Raw genomic sequence first — 26322 nt, forward strand, 5'->3', positions numbered from 1 at the left:
CCGTACCTTAGATACTGTATGTTGTTATTATAAAAATATCAAATATAGATGGTGTAATGATGATAAGCAGGATCACAATACATTATACATAATTAAGTCGAAAAAGTTGACCAAAATACCGATTTATGATTTAGAAAGACAGCTTTTGAAAACACAGTTTAGTCTAGAATGAACCTGCGATTGTGTGTTTTTTTTCTTGGTGTGTGTGTGTGTGTGTGTGTGTGTCACATGTGTCGTGTCTGTGCGGGTCCAGTGGCTACATGGATTGAAAAGGGACCAAACCTGTCTCTGCTTACTTTACACCCCAGACGTTCAGCCAGCCTGGCACTGGGAGTAATTTACAGCTACGCTGGAGCAGATGAGACAACTGGCTAACTGAGATCCAGCAGCTTTGACTGACTCCTAGCCAAGCAGGCCGGCACACGCCCACCACACACACACAGTTCACTCCCTGCAGAAGCGTACAGTATACACAAATATAACGCCCAGCGACACGTCTCGGCACAAACCCCTCCCTCCGTCACACGTACACACACACATATTGATAGCTTAGCCAAGAGGTGTGAACACAAACTATTGGGTTGAAATTGGAAAGTGTCACACCAAGCTTAGCTGTGACTTGTGTGTAATTTGTTCCTCGGCGGATTGACCAGAAATATCCACTCCCGGCTGTATATAGCCCATGACACCTCCAGATCTCCGTTGCATTTGTTTCTTTTCTCACACTCCACATTTGGCGGCGGACGCCCCCACCTCTCTCTCTCTCTCTCTCTCTCTCTCTCTCTCTCTCTCTCTCTCTCTCTCTCTCTCTCTCTCTCTCTCTCTCTCACTCCATAGAATACAGGAGAGCAAGAACAACTGCTGCTACTAACGGCTTTCAATGAATTTACCACTGATGATATCTTATAATTATATAATAATAATATCAATAATAACAATTGAAAGTTGCAAAGACAAATAGATCAAACTGACGATGGAGATAAGTATAGTAGGGGTCCCGACATACAGCCTTACAAGAAAATCCAGTTCAGAAAAGCCAAAAGACAAAATCTACCAGCACAGGGACTTCTTCAGTTACTGCAGAATGACTTTGACCTGGACATCCAAGACTAACAAGTTACTAACAGACTGATGACCCAATTTGGAGATGTCTCCTAGCCGAAGTAAAGCAGTGAATAGTGAAGTACAGTAAAAGCATCAACAAAACCGGCGCATAAACGGTTCTGCAAACCCTGGACACAGCCTCGGTGCACACACCCATTTTTTTCAGCCTGTAAGGCATCAAAAAACATCGCCATATAAGAGGATTGTCCATCAATTATCTAGACTAATTATGAGCTGCTCTCATCTCTTCACCTCAAGCAGAAGCAGAAGGCTTCATACTACAACATTGTGTATCGCCAGCCTGAAATATATATATAGTCAAGAAACAGAATCCAAACCCTCAGATCTGCACCATCACTGAATGTCTGGAAACGGTTGTGATGGCTCTCTGATGTTAACAAATGTATTTAAAGTGTTGTAACAGACGTGCTAAGGTTTTAGCCAGGTCGTACAGTATGTGTGGTGCCCAGAAGAGAGGATCCAGACATGTGTGGTTGGGAATAGAAAACACTCCTTGTGCAACAAGAATCAGTGCTGATGTAATGATAGGATCTGCTGTACATTTAGCTTGTTAGCCAAGGTTCAACAGAAGCTACAAACATTCTGGATGTCGACACAAACACAACACTGTGCTCCAGGTGATCTTATCTTTACGACAAACTATTCTTTCCCTATTCAGGTCGCTGGTCACTGATGTATTCAAAATCCAAAATGCCTACCCAGTGTAAAGTAGATCGGATGAACGCTTGTTCTCACTGGTGTGAAATCCCTTAGGTTAAACAGGTATATAACAGTGTTTGACCTACACTTACAGCAGCCCCTGGGCTCAGAGGTGAAGTGGATTATTTCCCTGTTATGTCAGAATCTGATTGGGGTCATTAATGGGGAATGTCAAAAGCAGAAGGAACTGTACGCCTTCCAATGAGCAAACACCAAACAACAGCACCTTTGCAATGTGAACGCTGAAGGACATTGCCACAGTATCGATGGGGATTTTCACTAACCTGACCTGCCCAATGGTTTGTAACACAGAACCATCAGAGAAGCCCATTATCTGAAACTGTTAGGAAAAGGGCAGGCACTTTAAAAAAAATATGTGGCGGTTTATTGGTTGAACCATCTGTCAATCAAACCCAGACAGAAGCGAGTCGGGAGAAGAGCGAAAACATCTTTTCCGTGGAGAAAAGCCTTCAGTTCCATGTTTTTGCTATCGCAGCATCTGTGCTAATCCCTTTGGGAGCCACCTTTGTTATTTAGAACAGTCACCTCACTGTGTCATCCTGAACACATCTACACTACGCCTGTAGAGGTAGATTAGAAGATTAGATTACAAGAATTGAGATGCAGATTTTTGCTATAATTCAATTCTATTTAAGGGGAATTATTTTCAGACTTTCCTTCATTCATGAATTATGGCGTATGTTAGGTGTTGATTAATGAACGTCTGTAAGGTACAGACAAAGTAACGGCTATATGTGGGAGATGTAGTGACTGTATTACCTATGTTTGTGTGTGTGAGGTAGCAGGTTGGTCGGGCCTGTGGCTGTTTCCATGACAACCAGAGAAAGCTGTGCTGGTGAGCAAGAGTGAGGTAGTGCATGTTACAGGTTTTTGTTTTTCTTTTAATCTTTTCACTTCTCAATGCGGTAAATGGCCCGGTTATGCTTTTGACCGTGGTGACATCAGCGGTGAGCGTGTGCATTTGTGTAATTCCTTTGTCTGTCTGTCCCTGCCTGGCGTCCTGGTCCACCCCCCCTCCTGTGACATCACCAGAGTGTGACATCACCAGAGCCCATCAGCATTCAGAGGGGCACAGCAGCCTCCCGCTACACACACATATGTTTAGTTAGGTCACTTTTGGGGACATTATATAGACTTGCATTCATTTGCTGGAGACTCACTCGAACCCTAACCACTATTTGGATAAACACTAACCTTAACATAACCATATCCATAACCTCATTCTAACCTCAACTCCTGACCCCAAAATCTGCTCTTTCCAAATTAGGGACACATTCTCTCCCCAATAAACTGGTCTTTATCCAGACATGTGTCCCCGAAGGTAGCCTAAGTCAGGAAAACACACGCACATGCATATATATATAAATATATATATACATATATACACACACACTGGACCTGGAGGACACTGAGCCAGCTCACAATCCAACTCCCTTCCTGCATGATGATGATGCTATCAATTAAACACATTGATAACATAACCCAAACGTGCTTTGATGGCTGCGTGCTGAAAAAGTCATACAACCAAATAATAATAACCAAATAATGATTGTGGAAGAAGTGAGTTCTTCTCTTAGTTACTATATAAATTAACACATTCTGTTCTCATAAGACACAAAAACACACCACAGTGACTCCTGGGTAGCAGCTTCTCAACCATTTTAAATAACACTCACAGAAGCTATAGCAGAGGCTTTAATGTTGGCGGCCACATTTAAACTTAACAAGTGGGTGTAAACGTTTTCGTTATTCTTACCTTGTTAGAGGCCATCTCACTGACAGAGTGTCTTGTCTGCAACGTCTCCAGCTGGTCCAGACACCAGTCCAGCTCCTCCAGGGTCTCAGTGGCCAGTTTCTGGTAGGCCTCCTCTGCAGGGGCAAGACAGGAGGGCAAGGGGTCAGTAAGGGCCCGCTTCAGAGGGCTAGTGGACGGTCCAGGCCCGGGGTCTCCCACCCCACATACAGCTAAGCTGGGATACCCCGAGTAGACACATGGGCGACTCTTCATACTGGACAGGTGAGCCAGCTGTGGGGGCCTGGGAGTAGTCCTGTATCCTAACCCACGGATGAGCAGTCACAGGTCAGCTGTAGAAAAGCTCATCGATTCCCCTTTGAGAAGAGAAACCTCCAGTGCTGTCCGACAGTTCCAGTTCCTGGATTCCTCCCTTAAGAGTGAGTCGGATACAATCCCAGGGAGTACAGTTGCGGGTGATGAATGGCAAACAGCCACCCTGAGTCAGTTCTGGGTGTCCCAATAAATGTTAACAGCGGGAAAATCACACCACAGAACACAGAGGTAACCCACGGAGCAAAAGGAGCGGCAGCAATGTCTCCGAAATCTCACACAAACAGACTCATTCACTATCTTTCCCATACGGCGCACATATATCACACTCAGTGGTGTGTGAGGTCTACGCTATCATTCATGAGAGAGATGTAATTCCAGTCATGTAGCAGGATGAACAGCAGTCTGCTGAGCAGGCCCATGTCTGCCATAGGAGGGATGGAGGGAAGACAGGGATGGTAGAAAAGAGGATCCGGCGAGAGACTCAGAACTGGTCAAGATCCATGTCAATACTGTCTAGCAAGGAACAAAACACCAGATTGTTCACAGCATCCTGACACGGTTAACAGATACAAAGACGCAGACACACACATGCATACACGCTGAGACGCACACACGCACACACCAGACAAAATGCTAACCATAACACATCATGATTTTGTCTCCTTGGCCTCTCTGCCAATGAAAATATCCATCGTATCGGGGAAGCAAAGGGTATAATCCGGTGCTGTGTGTGTGCTGGATAGTGTTTCCTATAGATGCTGTGTGTATAGGGGGTGGGCTGCTGTTGCTTCGGCGTCCCTGGTAGCCAAAACGTGCCGCTCTCCCCAAGCTGTACCTAAAGCCTGAGAGGACTGCACTGTGGATGGGGAAGGGAGAGTGTCAACATGTGAACTGGAGTAACAAGAGGAGTGGAGTCAGAGCTGGGAGCTCCCTACGCTGTGCGCCTGCATGCTAATATGTGTGTAGCATACAAATGCACCGAAACAGAGAGGTAAACAAATAGATGTCTGATGACACAGAGTGTTACCGTCACAAGCCCAACATCAGAGCACCCTTCAGTTTCTTCTCATGTGAAACTGAACGTGCTCAGTGTCTTCCTACGTTAACAGAATCATGTGACCTTGTCAGAAGACTATTCATTTGGATGCCTCGACTAATTTAGGAAAGCGCCGGCTTTTAATGCTGTGTGATCTGTGATCTGGGAGGGGGGGGGGTCACTTTAGCTGTAATTCAATCACATGGACAGAGAAATCAGTCATATGATATCAGCTTAACATCTCAATTAGCAATCAGACCCCATTAAAGCCTATGGATGAATGTTATGCTCTCTTTATTTTGGATTAAAATGCTGCTTTTCACTCATCTTTTATTCCGGGACAATTTATAATCCAAGTAAATGATGAACTTTGACTTGTGTTCTTATCGTTTACTGTTTATTGTTTGTAAATATTGTGCGCACTGAAGACCAAGACAAATTCCATATGTGAAAACAAATTTGGCAATTTCTGATTCTGAAAAGTTTAAAGCTGTGGCATGTGTTGTTAATTTTTTAGCTCCTTAATATATCAAAGGGCTATCACAAATTGGAGTGATGAATCATAATATTATATTGTGTATTGTAAACATGCTCATGATTATTGTTTCGACGCCTGAGTATGAGTGCATAAGCATGGCCACTGACCATCTCTGAACCTCACCTCCTATTCTCAAAAATATCCCCCCTCTCCTGCTTCATTGTCTTTGACAAATCTCTCCCTCCCTCCTTCCATTCGTCCCCTTCCTCTCCCACACTCCTCGTTTCCTCCGCTGATCTCTGAACATCCTTCCTCCTCCCCCTTTTGTCTCTCCCCTCTTTATTTCCCTCCGTCTCCCTTTCTCTCGCTCCGTCTCTCTCCCTGGTGTGGTGTCAGAGGTTGGGGTGCTACTCTTTCTGACAGCAACTGCACTGACGTCAATGACATTCTTCTCATGCTTAGTGCGACATCAGACACCGGCGCTCGGAGAGGCCACTCTGCTGCACAGACGCAGGGCTGCAGCCAAACTGTGTACCGGAACAGTTCGACAGTGAAGTCGGACTGTGAGAGGGAGAAGATGAGCGAGGCGGAGGAGGAGGGAGAAGGGGTTGAAGGAGACAAATATTCAGAGACAAGAAGCCAAGAGGAGGGAGGAGGCTGGATTACTAAGAAATAATCCGGATGTGATGACAATTGTTTAGATAATTCATATGTTGTAATATCAGCCCAAATGCTTGGATATTCAGCTTTTACATTTTAAGGTGATTCCTGCACCAATTGAAAAAATATCACAAGAAACCTGTACCATAGGTATCATTTGCCAATATAATACTATGTTTTTGTTTTTTAAAAGAGACGTTTATTTTCACTCTAATTCATTCCTCATTCAATTGTCTCGTTTTTGTCCCTCCACATGGAGCTTTAAAATAAACTATTGATTTCCTTCAACTTTAGTACCTTAAGTGGATTTAAGAGGCCATTTAAATAAAATATCCTATTATTTGGGACCTGATATTAAAGTACCCCAAGCCCTGCTGCTTCCATATAGGGCACACAAGTATCAAAGAGAGGGAAAGGAACGGTGGCCTAGCTCGTATTACAATTAACTTTATATCCACGATACAAACCAAAACTTTGATAAACTCCAATAACATTTTGGATTTAGCTTATGCGATCTATTCTCATCTATTGTCATTCAAAATATGTGAAAGGTCACAGAACTAATGGTCATTTTTAAAAATCTTAGATGATTTTCAAAAATCTTTATCGGAAAAGTAAGTCAATGACAGATGGCAGAGAGATGACAAGCAGGAGAGGATGGCAGCTATTTTAATACTAGTCTATCCCTGACCAACTTACTGAGTTACTATTAATTATTCTTACTTTATTGTCTGTATCTGCAAGACGACTAAGTCGCTGCCTCAGCAAGCCGTTGCATTACAAGTAGTCAATACTCTCAAACAATCATGCCCATGACTCACAGCTATCACCAGTTTATGGCAGGGCCCATAATGGCTGTGCACCAGTATGATTGTGTTCTAAATATAGCACAATGTCATCCGTTCCTCGTATATAAGCAGGTTGTGTATCAGGAATGTGATTCTTATGAGGAATAGATCTCTGTCTAATGCGGTACAAGCAACACATTTTTTTTAACACTTTAGAAATAAAATGAATGTTTCATGTACCCCACGTGCACATGCCTTACAGGTAAACAAAACAGTGATTTATATTGTGTTTCCTGCAAACACCAGCTAGGTTACAGCCATTGATATGGCTAAAGCAGCAAAGTGACTGCCAAGGACAAGTCTATTCTAGCCATCTAAGACTGTCTGTGCCACGTCCTCCTACTCACAACAAAAACTCTACAGACATAGACGCCGTCTGAGGTGTCTAAGTCTGTAGAGTTTTTTTTATGTCAACGTGAGGCCACACCTCTCCAAAATGTATAGAAAATAGCAAAGCAACTGCTACTGAAAGAGAAATTTGCTCTTGGTTTACCAGTGTTCTTTCTCTTGGCAACGCTTTTGCACAAGTGAACTGATTATCTGCAAAATATGTCATCCATATTTGTATTCTAACCATGTTGGATATTCCGTTCATGTTCCCTGGCTCCCTGTACAGCATGTCTGTGTTTGCCAGCTCCTCATCACCACCATGCTGATATCTCACAACAGACAAAAACATCACTATAAACACTGGAAGCATCCTTTATATTGATTCTAATCTGTGAAGGTCTCCGTTTTTAAGTAAAAGTGTAATGCAAGATCACTTGCACACGTACTGAGCATTGTCTGTGCAAGCAGTATATAAACATGTAATACATGGTGTATAACACACTGTAATGCCATTGTGAGCAGAATGTGAGTGAGTATAACACACCGAATCACACATACACAAACACATCATGCTGCTCTCGCTGCAAACATACCTGTGAAGGTGGTCTTGGTGATGGGTGGTGGGTTACACATGGGTGATCTCCTGTTGTAAGAGAAAGACAGAAACATCACACACTGAGACATTTCCTTCCCGTAACAAACAATCGGTACGTTTACCCAAAACGATTGCATTTACAACTTTATACACGACTGTGGCGAGTAATGAAGCACCATTTCCCTTCACTCAGTTTAAACATGTGGGGAGCACTGTAGCAGACGCTGTCTTCAAAGTCTGTTGCAGTGGGCTACCCATTAACAACAGCAGAGGGCGAGCAAGGCCGTACTGTGAGTGAGCTCTGGACACAGTGGCAGGTTGGTGCAGCATGGGGTCACTTATTTAGCAGAACATCATTAAGTGACTGTCATCAAATATTGTGACAACACAGTCACCCTTCCCAATGTGAGATATCTTTATTTATTCTTGAAAAAATAAAAAATAAATAAACTTACTTATTGGATGCCCTGTCTTGCTGTAGATTAGTTAATGCACCAAAGTTGTTTCGTACAGTTCTCAAGCTGGCAAGAACCTGAAGAAAAAGATGAACAGAATCATATGTCGATTTATGACAGTGTGAGCTATGAAAACAATACCAAAAAAATAAATAAATAAATGGCACTCACCTGTGCAAATGGCGTTACAATCATATCGTCTCCATGACTGAAAGAAAACAAAGGCAGTGGCATTAATGTGAGTTGTAGATCTACTGTTGACTGACATCAGGACAACAAAGGAGTGCGGTCATGTGCTGAAAAGGTCAAGGGGAGGAGGGGAGGGTGGGGGGGGTCATCACATTAGATTAGTTTCAGCATCTCTGATCCACTCAATCACAGTGACATGTCCACTCATCACATCAGCTACCAGCTGCGGCCCTACGTTTCAACAGTTTGAAGGAATTTATGGCATGTCCACATAAGGTGGTTTAATGAATGGCATTTCCAGCAACATATTCACACAGTAAGTACACTGTGAAACCTGCACACTGTCCTTGCACTTGCTGTACAGTCATGTCCCTCACACAGTCACCCTTTCTCCGCTTTCTTTCCATTCCTCCCATTCTCTGCCCTAAACTATACCCAACCGTTATTTCATATTCATGTTGTCTTTTATTAATCCAGGGGAAAGTCAGCGAGCACGGTTTAGGTTTACGAGTTTAAGACGCACCTCAGGGAGCGTTGTTAAGGGAGTGAAGGCATTACTCATTCGACTCAAGCTTGAGGAAATGGTAAACTTTGAGTCAGAATCTTGCTCACCTCCGAGCAACGTTATGAACGTTTGTTCAGGTAACAGGGTTGCTTCGGTTGTCACGGAGCTTTCCTCACACAGCGCAGATCTACCACACATCACGCACGCACACCCAAATAGCACGTGAGCCGACATGCCTGGCATGAAAGTCAAAAGAGACTCAGGCTTGTCATGTGCTACTATCACAAGACAAATAGAAGGTATTCAGTGTGAAGATGACGTACTCTCTGAGAGGGATGGAAATAATCTTTTTAGACAGATATGAGAGAGGTAGGAATACAAGGGTAAGGCTGTTCACAATTTACTTAAGACTTTTGGAGGCATACAGGTTTTGGTGTATCTTGTAAATAACCTCCTCTGAGAAATTCCCTGGACCATGTTTTTATGAAGATGTTGACCATTTCATAAAGAGGGTTGGCTATCTCAAATTTCCTTGTTCGTGCAATCCAGCGGAAAAAAAAGATATGAAAGAATGAGGTGTAAGGATTACATTTTAAACATGGTAACTGGATAGTGGGCATAGGTTAAGGAAGGGTCATTGGTTTAATACTCTAGAGCATAAAGCAGCAGTAAGGAGGAAGTCTAAGGTTACTGCAGGACATTCTTTTTCATCCTTTTGTCTATTTGTCTTCTCTTCAGGCTGGATAGCTATGCTTTATTTTCAGTCAATATTTTTATTTCCTGTAGCACTAAGTGAACAGTACGGGTAACCAGATAGCCCCTACTGCATGGAAAACGAGGACTGTGCTATCAATATATCCACTGACAGAAGATGCCCCTTGGTTTGTGTGTTGTGCAGTATGTTCTGCTACACTTGTAAGACAATGGGGAGAACCTTAGTTTTATAAAAGACAAATTATCAAACCAGAACCATATTAATATATAATAAGATATATTGGGCAATTTGGCAAAATGTAGTCAAATGAACTGTGCGTGTAGACCCTTTGGGACTGTCCACCTTGTTTATGCTACTGGATATGACTAAGAATAGATGTGACACCCCACAATCAGCTGTTGGTCATGCACACTCCCCAGCAGGGCGAAAGCTAGCTACATGGCAGCTTTATGACCGCATCTAATAAACATCCAGCCCCGACACACATTCACATATAGAGGCAGAGTTAACCACATTCAGAATAGGAAGAATGGTGGTTGGGTGTATTTTATGAAGGTTCAAGCTGAGGCAATAGACACCAAAGCACTCACATGTCACTGGCAATGGAGGAGTTTCGGGACATAGACTTGGGCGAGAGGTCGTAGTCGCTGTCGGAGCGGTAGAGGAACGACTCTCTCCGTTGGCTGTGGACAAAATTGGCCTGCAGGATGAGGCCTGAACCCGGGCTGGCCATGGGGTCCAGGGGGCTGCGACCTGATGACGTGCCATTGTCCACGTCGAAACTGCATATGATGAGAAAGAGAGAGGGAGAGAAAAACACACATCAGAATTTGATAATGTACAGCTGACACTAAATGGTGTTGTAAGACAAAAAAGTAAGACAAAAAAGAGAAATAAATATCTAAACATTTGCCACATGTGTGATCCTATCCCACATGACGCTCCAGAATAGGAAATAATTTGGTGTTAAACATCTGAGATTCACAATACAGCATGTCTGATGCACTTTGAACAGTCAAACAATGAGAGGAAGGATGCAGTGATACATTTCCCTCAGACTCTGACCGCCACCTGCAATGACGTACATATTTTTACGTACAAATACTAACAAATTTGAATGATTAGAACTTCTAAAAAGAAGGTATGTCTGTCAGGGACTGTACTTGCGACTGTATGATGTCTAAATACATCACAGGCTTTAAGCAAACATTAATTCCACGTTAGACGTCTTGATGACTTCAGAGCTTACATATGCTCACATATCGACTAAGCCCATGTTATTTCTATAACAGAAAGATAGGTGCCCACATGCACTTCATATGTTGCTGACTCGGTGCTCATGAGCTGTGACAGTACAACATGACGGGCCTACACTGTTAATGAACGTGTCTGCCATGTAGGAATGAGGGCCCCACACAACGCATGCACCGCTGAATGACGTGAGTTTGCACATGAGCTTAACCGTTTAAAACAATATTGCAGAATTCTTATTGGTGGCTGAATAATTGGCACCGTCTCACCAACGCATTGAACTACCGCAGGAATATTCAAAGCCATCTCCGTGCGACCACAAGCGATGTGCTCGGTGTAAACTCTGCACAGGGCCACAGGGAATACCTCTGCTCTAACAATGCCACTGACTCACAGTCGAAAGGTGTTTCCAAACCGGTGACACCATTTCCCACTGGGATGTCACAATGAGCTCCTTAGTCTCCTAGGAGATTGTTCGCCCAGGTGATGACTAATGCCCGTCACCAGGGATATCTGCCTCATCGCTAAGGCTATCCAGCAATCCCATAATCCCACCTGGTGTCAGTGCTAAGGTCAGAGGGGGATTCCCCCAAGTGCGACACATCATACGCACGGGCATGACGTCGCCTTTGTCATCATCATCATCATCATCATCATCCTCACTATGGAAACAACCAGACATCTACAGTTTTTTTTTGCCGGTACAGGACACCCTGCTCTTGTTAGCTCATGCTGCATGTCTATGAATGCATATGTGTGTGGAAGAGCAGAGGATGTCCTGAGAACAGAGTGAACAGTGTGTGAGCGTACACACGCATGTGTTTGCACCGTATAGAAAGTGCGTTCCAATGACAGACCACTAAGCCTATCAGTACCCCTTCCTGTTTTCCATCGTATGTTTTCTTCAGGGTTTTTCCCATCCTCAACAGATGATTCACTGACCTAACAGGTGCAACTATTACCACCTGGAATTGTATTTTTAGCGAGGTTTGTATGTAGGTTGTGAAAACAGTGGATTGAGGGGAGGTTGGGAATGTTTTGTGGAGCAATTTTCAGGGGATTAAGTCATAATGCTCCTCACATCTCAAGCGAATCATCCTGAATACACACCGGACACAGCTACGACGTCACACAGGACATGCCAGGCATATTTTATACATACAACAAAGAAATGGCTAAATGCTGCGCTATCGCTGTGGGATTTCTATCTGAGAGGCAGCAGCTAAGTGAGTGGAGGCTCTGGTTGTGGAATGGGATAGTTTGGCTGTCTGCCTGATGACTGAGGGAAGGACAATCATATTGTCCTCTTTCCAGTCTCTAACTAGCTCTCAGACAAACAAACACACACACACACACACACACACACACACACACACACACACACACACACACACACAGACAGCATGGTAATATGTGAGTTGCAACGACACCCAGCAACTTTCCTCCAGTTTGTCTCGTCTTACACACATCACCCCAATCTCCAGTGTCTTTGAAGTTCTCTCACTCTGTTTATCTATATATAAACCATCTTCCTTTTTAAACACACAACACACACACACACACACACACACACACACACACACACACACACACACACACACACACACACACACACAGAGCCACAGTCCAATCCACACTCTGCTTTATTAACCACAGTGTGAAACAACCACAGACACATAAGTGACGTATAAACTGCTACACCCCACAGGTCAGGCTGTTCTCCAGCTGTTCTGTGTGATAAATGTCTATGGGTGTGTGTGTATATTATTTGCGTACAAGACAGAGACAAATATCTGCGATAGAAAGAGTGAAAGTGGCAAGCATATGTTTAACAACTGAGTCATTATCACACTTACACTGACGTCATAGCTTACACAGATTCTCACTCACGGTATGTGTGTGTGTGTGTGTGTGTGTGTGACTCCACAGACACGCCCTCTTTGGAAAATGATCTCCGCAACTACATTTCTGATGAATTGCACCAGCATTGACATCACAGTGGGAATGTCTGGCCTTTATTCCCTGCTCTGACACATAGCAGCAGCCTTTGATGAGCAAGCATTAGTTGAGAAAAAAAAGGAAAGGAAAAGAAAAATGTCAACACCCCTATGACTGTGTTGTTAGAATCAACAAAAAAGCACGAGCACAACGCAGGGGGATTATTGTGGAGATGGGAAGTAAATCCAGCATTACTTGGAGGCGGACACAAAGAGACACCACAGTTTACCTAAAAAGGCGGTAATCCAGAACTCGGATGTAATTGGCAAGGAATGAAATATTTGCTGTGCAAACACTGGAGGGATGACTGAGAGCTCTTTCAAACTGCTAAAGAAAACCCATCTCGTGGATATCCCTGCTTACGCTTATGACCTGTCCATCATCAAAACTCACACTACTTATTATTTTTATCAATCCATCTAGATTTTAAACTTCATAGTTTCCCACATGGTCATTAAAGACAACTTGCAGAAAGAGGACAGAGGGAAAAAATGTTAGAATGAATCTATAAGCGAGCTGTAAACTACACAGTACTGGATAAAGTGATCCCTGATGGCCAATGAAGGTAGATCTGTATTTGGGCTGCAAATTGGTATATTATGTTTAGTAGTCCAACATATGACTAGTGCTCAAAACGAACCAAAATGACACATTAGTAATTTACACATTGGCTATTAACTTGATTAAGCTACCCATCAGGTTGCTACATGATCATTTAACATCCTGTGCGTTTCAGGATAGAAGGTGTTGTGTTCTAAAAAAAAATAAAGAAATGGTAGAATCCTCTGGGACATACATAAAAGAATATCAGTAACCTGAATAGTGTACTGTGGTAAATACTTTGGCTACAATAGTTTGCAACTACATGAGTAGACGAGAGGACGGCCTGAAGGGAAAATGTTTCCCACAGGAGTAAAGTTACATGCTTTCAGGTTCCAGGGGAAAAGGAAAGAAAAGAGGGATTCTATTCTGCCCGTGAAAATTTCAGCTGCACCGTAACAGAGAAGTGACGGGTTAAAACACAAGAAATGTACGTGTGGTTGTAGGGGCACTGAGATAGATGCAGTGGCTACTGTCACTTTATACTGTAGGACGCTGCTGGGTCACATATATGCCTCAGGCACCGCACAACTCTTTTATCCTCTCTCTGTCTTTGGCTCTCCATTTCTTCTGTCTCAATCTCTCTCTCCTTCGTTCCGCGTCTGTCTTTCCCTCTCTTTCACTCACTCACTCACTCACTCACTCACTCACTCACTCACTCACTCACTCACTCACTCACTCACTCACTCACTCACTCACTCACACACACACACACACACACACACACACCAAATAGCATCGATCAATGACTCATTCATTTTCAGCCCTGGGTCACTTGAGCAATTATAAACACCATGTGACGAGACAGCAGAGTGAGGAGATGAACTGGTGAGAGAGGTCAGGGCAGAAGTGTCTTTGCCACATAATCAAACTGAGGGGAGCATAGTGAGGCTCTTATTTCCAGCGATCATTCAGAGTTGGTGGACCAGAAAATGTCCAACAAACCACTAAAACTACAACACAGATCTGGAAAGATTTATAAGAATCGGGCATAAACTGCAATCACAGATGTGTTTGAAAAGTGTGCTGTAATATTGATCAGAGCTGTGTGTCTAAGTAGAAAGACAGGGGAAGACGACACTCGATGTATTTTAGAAAGCTGTGAGGACAAAGAGGGGAGCAGGCAGTGGTGGAAGGACAAGGAGAGACATGTCAGAGCTGTGAGTGTGTGTGTGTGTGTGTGTGTGTGTATGACGGAGTCTTCCAGTGTCTGTATTTATGAGGATCGCAAGGAGTTTGTTCCCTCGCGTGTACGCTGAGGGTCGGTACGTGATCCTGAACAATTGCATGGTAACCTTGACCACGTCTATGTGCAAAACAGCGACTCGTCAAAAAGTAAAAAGGATATAGATCCCAAAGTCAAAGGAGTTGGCACCGATGACGCATAGGAGTCAGACATACTGCACCTAGTGGAAAAGCTGTGGTGTTTTGGTTACACATAGAATGTTTGTCGGATTCTTAAGTGTTCTCACTTGAGAAATTAAACCATCTACATCCTAACGTTTAATTGTTAATCGTGTTAAGGTAACAAACAGTGATGCATGTTTAAATGAATAAAGGGTTTGTACAAAACATTAATACATTCCTTGGCACTGAAAAAAATAACAATTTGGTACCAGTACACAGCAAATTGAGGAGAGTTTGATTTTTGGTGTTAGTGAAGAGTTAATTAAACTCTACTAGAGTCAAATTAGTTTAATTTCACTCTTGGTTGACAAAGAGTTGGTTTTAAAATCAAGTGTCAAAACAAAGACCAAATCTCTAAGTGTAGTTACATTGACTGAACTTGTAAATCCTTACTCTTAACCCAGTGGTGACACTGTTAGTGTTAGTTCACCCCTCCCTCATCCTCCTACACATCCGTCAGGTCCAGTCTCTCTTCAAAACGTGACATCCTCTAGTAAGTTAAGAACTTTATGTACGTTAAGTCACGTATTCATAGTGATATTCTCCTTACACTCGTTTTTTTATACTTAGCCACTGTTACAATGCTATGTTGCTGTCGTCACACTGTTAGCTAACGTTACTAAATTAGCCACCCTAACCTCAGATACCTTTGGTAACATACCAACACTCCAAAAAGTGTTAAATTGACACTTTTTTGGTTGAAATCAACTCTGGCAGTGTTAATTTGGGTATGCAGAATTTGCTCTGTACTCACACTAAGGTACCGTATTGATCAATTTAAGATAATATCATACAGATGATCTCTATAATCCTTGTATAGAAAGTCAACGGGGGGAGTGGGCATGACCAGACCTAACCACCAGTAAAGATGAGATAAAGGTAACAGGAAAAAACAAGTCGTGGAGAGGCCAGCACCCAGAGGGCAGGCCGGCCAAGCGGATAAGTGTCTGGCCACTCGCTCATAACCGCATATCTGTCAAAACTGGCATGGGAGCATTTTGATCGAGGAGGAAGCAGTAGAGTGAGTGGTACACTTTTGAGACGATGACAACGGTTGGGATGCTGTTATCAACTCTAACTGCCACGCTCACAAGCATGAACATGCACTAAAAGCATGTGCCGCTGGCCCAGCTGTCAACAAAGCAAGGCTCAAATAACAACACACACAGAGGGAAAGCAACTTCATTCACTGCTCAAAGTTACCACACTATAGCTTAACATAGCAAATGGTTATTTGCTTGTATATTAGCGCAAGGAATTATTTACATTGCCCCTTTAATAAGGTTTGCAGTCTCTCTCTCCGTCTGGTTTTTCTTGCCTTGTCAGTTCCAAGTAAAGTGAATCCTTCACTTTCAGTCGTGACCCTATTTTAGTGTTCGCTGTCACTGCGCCTTTCAAGAAACTCATCCAATCATGAGAGACATACAAAGAGGTCACTATGGCAATGCTGCGTTATCTCAGGTCACGTGGTTCAAAGCAAAGCAAACCGGTTCTATATACTAAACTATGACCCTATTTTCAGGCCTATTCATCATCTTAGGTCTAAATCCCTTGAGGTCAATTTGGAAAACATGTTAATTAAAAACATGACTGTTGTCTGGCACAACGAGAGGCCAGATAACACATATCTTTCAACCTTGATGGGCGGCCTAATATAACGTACTGTGGACTGACAAAAGCCAGATGCAAACACTTGAGTTCATCACTCCAGGGTTGTGGGAAAGAGGTGCTAGAATAGGTGTGGAGCGGGATTTCATATACATCTGATCATTCCAAAGCCTCACATCTTGACTTGCCCCAAACTCAAGCTTCCACACTGATGGATAATCAAGAGTCTGTGTGCACAAGCCAGCATTTACACAGTTGGGTGGAGTGGGGTCTGAGTTCGGTCTAGCCAGGGGCCACGACACACACACACCCAGACCACGTCACTGCCTTAATTACCTGAGCACATGAGCACACAAGGATGCAAACGCTGTCACAGCTGTATGCATACAGCTGAGACACAGATACATTTAACTGGTGTGTTTTCGGTACTTATCCTGATGAGAATTAGCAGACCACGGGAAGGAATATCACCTCTCGCCCTCCCTAACACAAGCAGCTTATCACCTAAACTCAGGTTTTTAAATAACACCAATTATCACAAATCTACTATGAATCTTGTAAGCGCGCTGGTAACAATTATAAAAACAGAAAGTGATGATGAGAATTAGTGAAATAAGCCTTGAAACAACAGAAGAGAGGAGGGCAGGACAGATGGTGGAGGCGGTATTCTTTGTCCAGTGGAGTACTGCTTTTGGTAGTTATTCAAGAAGATGGCTCATACAAACACTGCCAGATTCTCAGCTTTTAACAAGAGTAGAAAAAGAGCTAGATTCTACAGCCAGCTCTAATATCAGGTTTTAATGTGTGGCTACGCTACATTTTACACCCTCAAACCACATCATGTACAGCGTGTGATCTCCGCCGCTCAGAGAACGACTACCCTCAAAGACCTAATTAATGTGTCTTCATTTCACACAGGCGTCATTTCCTGCTGGGGAGGTTGCAGAGCAGATTAATAAACTGACAATATGAGAACACGGTGAACCCTGCAGGGAGGTCCGACAGGGTTCAAACACATGATGCTGAGAAACACCCCCCCACCCCCATCCCCACGTGAACACTGTGTATTTGTCCAGGACTGTTCTGATCCATTTACACTTCACAATGGAAAAAACTGTGAACATTAACTTCCAATGTTGAAGTTTCAGGGCAGTTTCTTCGTTGAAAATGAGTGCTGACAGGCAAGGACAAGTTGAGACAAGAGGGGGGAGGGCAGAACGATTTGTGCCCCTGGCATTGCGCTCTGCGTCCTGCATTTATCTGGGGCCATGTGTAGACAGGACAATGTATAGAGCGCCACAACACATGCCTCAATGAATGCTTCCGTTGCTGTTTTACAACCTTGTCGAAAGCACACCGAAGACAAGACACCAGGGTCATTACAACTACAGCAGTCATATTGAGTCTGTCTGATAAAGCACAACATGCACCGTAGTAGTAAGGACAGAGCGACTCTAATCTGACCATGTCATACCATGCACTGACGCAGAAACCCTGTCACTGACATCTACAGACGGTTTCTGCAGCAAACCATGAAAGAGGAAGGGGAGAAGTTTTGATTGACAAGAAGAGTGATGGCAATCAGGCGACAGTTGAACAAACCACAAATGCATAAAGCACAGGAAGCCAACAGGGGTGAAAAAAAAGGACTTGGGTCAAAGCCGGTGAGGCAGAGAAAAGGTATTTCAGAGAGCAGTTAACAGGCGGATGGAGAACAATAAGGCGAAACAATCGCACGCACGTACGCACACACACACACACTAACATGGACAAGTTGCCATGAGGACAAAGTTCTCTGACTATTTACCAGATTCCCTCCGTGTTCTTCAATGAGCTGGTGGAGCGCGAGCGCGGTTTAAGAATGATACTCATGGTGTGGCTTTTCCTTCCACATTACATCTGGAAACGTGTGCACCCTGAGGGGGCCACCTGGAGCCCTGCGTCCAGCCCTCCGTTGTGGTCCAACCACAGTCCCCGCCGGTCTGAAGTGATCCAGTGGGAGAATCCTTCCCTCAGCGTTGGTTCAGGGGGGAGAGGTCAGGTCCAGCAGCCAAACCTGAGTCCAGTCAAATGAAACCCTCAGTGCAAGAGGATTCCACACTGCTGTTGCTCCTCCTCGAGCGCCGATCGTTTGACAGTAGGTGGTTCTTTACCCTGCACTCCCTCCCTTCCTCCCTCCCTCTCCCTTTCTCTCTCTCTCTCTGCCACTCACTTGCCACACTCTGTTCCACTTTCACACTCTGCTTCTCCCTATCAAGTCCCTGATTTGTTTTTTCTTTCCTGACTGGTGGAAATGGATCTCCTCTTCCTTTCACATTTTTCCGCGCCCTCCTTACCTCTGTCTTCCCTGCTCTCTTTACCACAGCTGTGTCACATGACCTGCCTGTGCTGTCTGCTTCCCTGAGCTGCAGCTTGGGTATGTTAGGAGTGGGAGGGGTTGTTTTGGTAGTAGTAATTCGTTGAAAGGCGGGACTTCTTGTATCCCCAAGCAATCCTAACAAGCGTTTCAAATGTCAATCACTCGGCTGCCACACTAACCAAAAACCAACAGCTGAGGCATGTCATTGATCTGAACAGAGCAGTTCAGAGCACATAGTGTTGGTTGATTTTCATCATTCCAATGAGAGGAGCGATCAAAAGAAAAGGATTTATTGAAAAGCTCAACTTTTGTCAGCATTATTAATTGAAAGTAACCTGTGTGGGAGTGAAAATATGAAATCAGTCGACCCCTAATGTCTTTAGTGTTTAATCTCTGATGTGTAAAATGTGTCACAAAGTGTTTTATCATTTTTAAAACCATGTTTTACCGTCTGCACAAACAGAAGAGAAGTTCCAGTAACATTCAGCATTCAGGTACAATGCTTATCTTTTCCAAGCAGCCAAACATCCCATTACTGCATAAAGTCATGACTTGTATGAACCAATTTAACCTATTTCGACAGACTCTTCAAAGACTTGTTATTATATTCCACCTTAACAGAAGGTTTCCTTTTACTTCCTGTCATACTCAAGACGGAGACGTTTTTCTTATTTTAAATGTGCTTATTTTTACATGACTAGAAAAAAAACATCAGCAGTGCCTTTCTGGCTATTTAACAGAATCATCAATATGTTACTGTCTATGAAATAGGTGTGAGTGTGGAGCTCTGAATGGCATCGTCTGCTGGATCCGACACTAGCACTCCACCAGGCAGACAGGTGAGTCAGCTGTCTGGCATGTCAATCAAACACGAACAAGTCAGGCCAAACAACCTACTCTAAATTTCTGTACACAATGTGTAGCTTGTGAAATGAAAATAAGACATAAATCAACCAAAAACAAACAAGTATCGTGGTATATAAAAGTCAACACAGTACACATTTCAACCTGGTAGACAATACAAAATATAGCATGCAGACAATTATTTCTGCTGCTTTTTTCTTAGTTCTTTTTACTTAGTTCAGCAAACAATATTAAAAAGTAGGACACAACCATTGCTGTGCACCGTAGTTGCAGCTCCAAACTTCAAACAGGGAGCAACACACATAGAAACCACAACATACGCAACCAGAAACACCAAAACATCAGCATCAGCCCTCTCGCATCGAAAAGCAGTGGGAATATTTACATGTCATCAACACTGCAACCAGCGATGGCCGTGAGTAACAAGAGATGAACAAAAGAGAAGCATCCTCTGACTGATGTCCAAGAGAGGGTCCAAGAGAGAGAAAAAAGCAACAGAAAAAGGAAATGCATCTCCAGCTCTTATGAGGGAAAAATAAATTGCTCATTGCACCCGTGGACTGATAATACTGGGGTCATCCACTTCATAGCCACTGATGCTTCACAGTGCGTGACGTAGGTGTGCTTTCATGTGTCGAGGAAGAAAGGAGGCAGACCTGAGAAAGCGTGGCATGGATGACGTATGCTAATTGCTTGTATACGCAAATGCAGATGAGCTCACAAGCAAAAACATGCACTCAGGACACAGGGACACACACGTGGCCACTGGCCAGACACCTCCTAGCGAATAATAACACGACAAATTGACCTCAAATAAATAGCTTTAGGTGCGAGCGATGAGATCTAAAAGTGCATGAGAAATCAGATTGTGGTGTAGCCATGTATTGATTTAAAGGACGGCTTTCCTTCCATATCACCATGTGTCCATCAGGATTGCATTACAACAGAAATAAAGTGACAGCTGATCTCACGATGGCAGGGCCGATCGTTGAAACTGTATCTTTAACGTTGATATTAAAATATGACCACGTGTGGAGCACTTGAAGTGAGTAACAGGGAGTTAGGCACATCTAATGCTTTCAGAGTAGCATGGCAGAACGATGGCGTTTATAGCTTGGTCAAAGTGGTGAAACTAATCCTATTACCACGGTCTGCACATTCCATGCAGCTGAGGAAAGAACAACAAAAGAGAACAGTTTCCTGGAGGAAACTCTTTGCTCTGCCTTGAAACCGCATGAATCCCAAACGAAAACACAACAGACGGCACGATGACAAGACTCATCGCAAACATTCCTCATCCCATGTCACCATACTGAGCTCAATATTTAAGAAACCAAACACGTTGAGACTGCATTATTTTTCACTTTAAAGGCAGATTGGTTTTCCATGAAGTAATCACTGAACTTGGTCTTAATCAGTAGGATTTGGGTTTTTTGTTTTTCTTTTTCTACTCTATCCTGTGAATAACAAAGTGCATTCATATAGACACACACTCACACATAATGAGTATTTACTTTAAGGCTTCACTGCTGCCATCCCCAGGAAGCAGAGGGGTAAGGCACAAACAAAAATAATATACCTGATCCGGCTCAACAGGGGTTGCAGGATGCAAGATTGTTACTTTGCCCACAAGTCAGAACCGTATTTTCAGCGTGAAACTCCCTGAACACCAGAACAGATCAATAACTCAGTCTAAAAGACAATATATGTTTTCTTATCAACACAGATACTTTTTGTTGTGGTGATAATGTATCAGGTTGTTTATTTATCCATTTCTCACCATTATACAGTAGGAAAAATAGCTTCCCATCCATAATTATCCCAGAATAAAAAGGTGCCACCTGTGCAGGCATAGACTGAGAAAATGTGTCTTGCTACAATATACAATTTAATCATGTGCATATTTATATCCTCTGCTGTGTAGACGTTTGTTTTATTGTTGACGACGCGTAACTATGTGTAATCTTGTCCAGATTGCCATTGAAAAAGAGATTTTTTAAAAATCTCAAATGGTTTTTAAATGGTTTAATTAAAGTGAATGTTAAACTTAAAGCTACATTTAAAGATGTTTTGCCTTTTTAGTTCCGTTTCAAATTTTGGAATGGATATAATAAAACCAAACATTTTCAGTAAGAGATCAATAAAACGAGGAAATCATTTAATTAATTAATTTCTGTTTTTAAGAAAAATAGAGGCTGCATTCATGTAATATAAGGCAACTCTTATTGCATTAACTGTAGAATAAAATTGTTGTGATTGTTGAAGTGATTTATTAAAACACTTTCACACCATCTAAAAACGCATACTGTGCAGGACTATATCCTATGCAATTGTGTTCAACTCAGAGAACCACTGCCACCTAGTGGTGCAATTTGTATTATTGCTGTCATAAAAAACAACCTACATAGATTAAGTGACCAAAGAAATTGACAAAATGATTGATTTTGTTTTAAAAAAAAAAGGAAAAAAGGGACCTCTCCCATGAACCAGGTTCAGTATATGGTGCAGATAAACACACTCAGTAAATGCAGATATAAATAGCACTTAAAAGGAGCAGGCAGTAAGCACAGATGGCTGGTCCGGAGTATTGACAAGGCTCCATCCATATCTATATGTCTACAAACGCCACCAGCCATTACCGTTGCTTCATATTCAAATACTAGAGACACAAACACACCTGCACAATTCAACTTCAAGTTTTTGCGCACGCACACACACACACACACACACACACACACACACACACACACACACACACACACCAGATGATAGCACATCTTAGTTTTGTCTGGGGTCGCTGGGTACATATTAGAGAAATGCAGTATGAAAATGGGTCCAGCAAGGTCTTAACATTTTCGGTGAGATCTTTAATGGACAGAGTGCTCTGATGATTAGCTCACGCTCTGCTGTGGTTAATGAACAGACTTGTCCTGATAACCTTGATGCTCAGGATGATGACTGGATGAACCCTGCTTATTTATCATTTACCTGGCACTTAACCATGTTTTGTAAAAGCAGAATAGCTGCTGCTCGTGGAGCACAGAGAGATACAAACACACAAATGCGCACACACACACACACGCGCGCTTTCAGGGCGACGCTATAGGTTTGGCAGAGTAAACAGCAGAGCTACAGCCTTGACGGAGCCCTATCAATACAACCAGCCACCAAGCAACCACCATTTACACAACGCCCAGTTGTGAACACTGGTCCAGTTCTGTGTTGTCCAGGTGGAGCTATTCATCAGCTAATGTTCTGATAAGAGTTGCACACACACACTTTGTGTGTACTCATGCAAGTCACACAAACATGTGAATCACCACACTGACACATAACATCGTAGCAGTTTACACTCGGAGAATTAAGGATTTTAAGCTTGGCTCATATTGAGTGTCCTCCTGCGTAAGTCATCTCTTACTCTCTAATTTTTATCCATTTCAACGTTTCACATTCAAGCAATGCTTGGAAATTAACTATAGCGAAAGAGCAACACAAGCAGAAGCTGGTATTAAGTAACAGCACTATTTTAAAAATGCAGATAATGTGGAATAGTTCCATATTAACATATCCTATAAATCCTCAATACAGGGCAGAAAACGTAGGCTCAGGTCACATCACCGACATGCTTTCTCCCCCTTTCCTCCCGCAAACAGTTTCAGTCCCAGAGAGCAGTCATACCCTCTCCTGCCACGAGGTTTGATGTCGATGGGCTTGTTTGTGGCGAAGGGTGAGCCGTTGGAGCAGGCGTGGCGGTAGCGCGCTATCCTCTCCAAAGATAGAAATTCTGAGTTCACAGGCAAACTCATTTTGGCCACTGCCACACACAAACACACAGACACACAAAAACACATACACAGACACACAAACTTGTAGACAGCTTTAGATAGAGAAAAGATAGAGTGACAAGCCTGATAACGCCTCCTCTGTAGGAAGGAGGGAGGGGTGGTGAGAAGTGGTGGGAGAGGAGAGGGCTCAGCATGGGTGTGACTTGATCGAGGAAAGATGGATAGAGATGGAGAGTGAGAGAGAGAGGCAGGAGAGGGAGGAGCAAAGTGCAGAGGTAGAGCAAACTGAAATATCCTTGCTCTCAGATAAATGACAGCCACAAATTGATTGATTTATTTTTTTTGCTGCTGTGCTACTGCCAATTCAGGTAAAGCTTCATGATGGATAAGAGGAGTAAGATGATAAGCACACACTAAAGATGAAAAGTTAAGATGACAGAGGTCCAGATTTAATCTGAAACATATTTTTTAATGATAAAGTTTCTCCCAAGACAGGTTATTGTGACAATTTTTATTTCCACACCGCCACTGGGTAAAATGACCTGAACTCGAATAAGATACACTGGCCAGCACAAACTGATCTTTGGACTTAATACATCTTGCAACGCCTATTCTTTAACTGACAAGTGCAAGAGATATTTCAGTTCAACGAGGTAGAGCAATTTCACCCAATTTAAAAGTGTAAAATTCTGACATTGGTCTTGAGTGGTCCCCGAGGTTGTTGGTGACGTGTGTGTACCCGAGTTAGCAACCTGATTTTTTTTTTTTTTTTTTTTTTTTTACAGATTATCTGTCTCATATACTACTGTCAGGATCTAGTGACAGTTTCAGCAAATATGAGAGAAGGTTTAGCCAAATTAATGAATTCATTTTTATTCTTGTAACAGGCTACCATATTTACCATTCAAACCACTCCATACACTTTCAACAGTGTTTGTTGTCCGTCCATTTTTTAACTGTAGAGAGTCTCTCTAAATGATGAGCTGTCATCCAAATGTAGAATACACTTTATATGCCTTAGTAAGGCACTGACTTTCCAATTATATTGTCCAAATATGCTCCAAGCATATAATAGGAGTAACAAAACAGAAAACCTTTAGGTTTGAGGGAAATGTTGCAATCATTGATAGTTAATGTGATATTACAATACATAGACTGTAAAACTGTTTGAGGTATAATAAATATTTCAAATACCAAACAAAACAAGAACATACTAAGTCAGCTCATGCCAGGGCACTATTCTGACAAAAAAAAAGTAATTTTGTGTAATAAAATTGAATGAAACCACCTAAGTTTGCCAGCCCCAAAGCCTGTCTCGCTCCCCAACCTTTGGTTTTAGCTCATTTTAACCACTAGGGGGAAGCAGAGTACTACAATAAACAACGAGGATTGAGCAGTGGAACCTTTCTATTTTAAGAAATTCAAGTTAAATGATCATTGGCACTGGCAATTTCAGCTATCAGCAAGGAATGTATAGAGCAGATATGTATTATGTACACTAAAATCGTTCATAGAGATTACTGTCATTTGTTATCCTGTAGTATCATTTGAGTCAGCACTATCAAGACAAAATCACTCCAACTGATAAATCTCTACATTGTTTTCAGCTGTCAGCAGGGGGCAGTGTGCTCTACAGAGAAACTGCAGTCACAACAGCTCAACCATCAGCAGCTGAAACACACACGGAGCCCTCGAATCTCTGCGGAGTCACAGGCTTCTGCACAGCTCTGACAGAAGCAGCCAGCATGTGACAACAGCTCCTGGGTGGACGGGGAGGCTGTCAAAGTCACAGGCGCAATGACAGACATAGCAGGCTTCGACAGGCGCGCTGAACATCTGAACATCTGAACATCACCACATGAGCACGCAGACGCACACAAGTGCCGACTGAATGCGGGCATTAGGAGCACACACACCTCACAATGTGTAAAGCACACCGATCAATTCACAAGGTTTCACAGATCTCTATTCCATGTGCCCCCTTTGACAAACACAACCTCGAACACAAGCATGTCTGCCCAGCTGATTGAGTCGACCACACGCCGCCGGTGGCAGCAACGAGCTGTGACGGAGCGCGAGTGACTGTCGTCACTCAGTGTCCCTGCGGCTCATAGTCAGAAAACCAGAACCACCACATCTCACTGGTGAAACGTGTGCATACAAGCAGCAACACCTCATCAAATACTAGGTGTGGCATTTAATCACTATTACAGATTACAAATTACAATTTCCAGGGAATTCGAACATTCAACATTTTCAACACTGATATAACGATAAAACAATGTAATGCTGCATAAAAATAACCTACGCATGAAAAGTAACTACGGATGCTAATTTTGATTGATCTTTTTCCGAGCCGACCCTCTTTAACCCAACATTTATCGTTAACCAACAGGATTCGTGCCTTGCATCCAGGGTGCCTTGGTTGAAGTGCTTAACAAGCTGCAAGGCTGGAGTGATAACGCGATGCACAAACATGTTACAGCCCGGCATTTATGACCAGCTGCAGTGGGAGAGTTAGCAACTACGATGTTGCATGAATTGATGTGGTTAGCAACAACTCTGATTCAGGTTTACTTAAGTTGGGATGACCCTTAAGGTGGACCGCAGCTCCTCTGAGTTTTACTCAGTTTTTCTTTTAAGTTGAAGTTGCAAAAAAAAAGTATACTTGTATAGAAGTCTATGAGAAAGTGACCCAACTTCTCACTTGATTTATTGAGTTTATG

At 42.9% G+C, this 26322-nt stretch overlaps 1 protein-coding gene across 5 annotated transcripts in view; it reads right to left on the reverse strand.

The window, feature by feature from the left end:
* Positions 1-26322, reverse strand: part of pde4d (phosphodiesterase 4D, cAMP-specific) — a 133997-nt gene that overhangs the window by 11057 nt on the left and 96618 nt on the right. For 4 of the 5 annotated variants that reach the window (XM_084024440.1, XM_084024439.1, XM_084024441.1 and 1 more), the window contains 5 exons: positions 10315-10506; positions 8487-8523; positions 8316-8392; positions 7859-7908; positions 3602-3714 (listed from right to left, as the gene is read on the reverse strand). In XM_084024440.1, coding sequence (XP_083880566.1) covers positions 3602-3714; positions 7859-7908; positions 8316-8392; positions 8487-8523; positions 10315-10506 — 469 coding nt within the window. Of the gene's footprint in view, positions 1-3601; positions 3715-7858; positions 7909-8315; positions 8393-8486; positions 8524-10314; positions 10507-18395; positions 18712-26322 lie in introns of those variants that run through there. The other variant, XM_084024443.1, reaches the window with a different exon arrangement.

This window comes from Eutrigla gurnardus (genome assembly GCF_963514095.1).
Source record: "Eutrigla gurnardus genome assembly, chromosome: 13".
Lineage (NCBI taxonomy): Eukaryota > Metazoa > Chordata > Actinopteri > Perciformes > Triglidae > Eutrigla > Eutrigla gurnardus.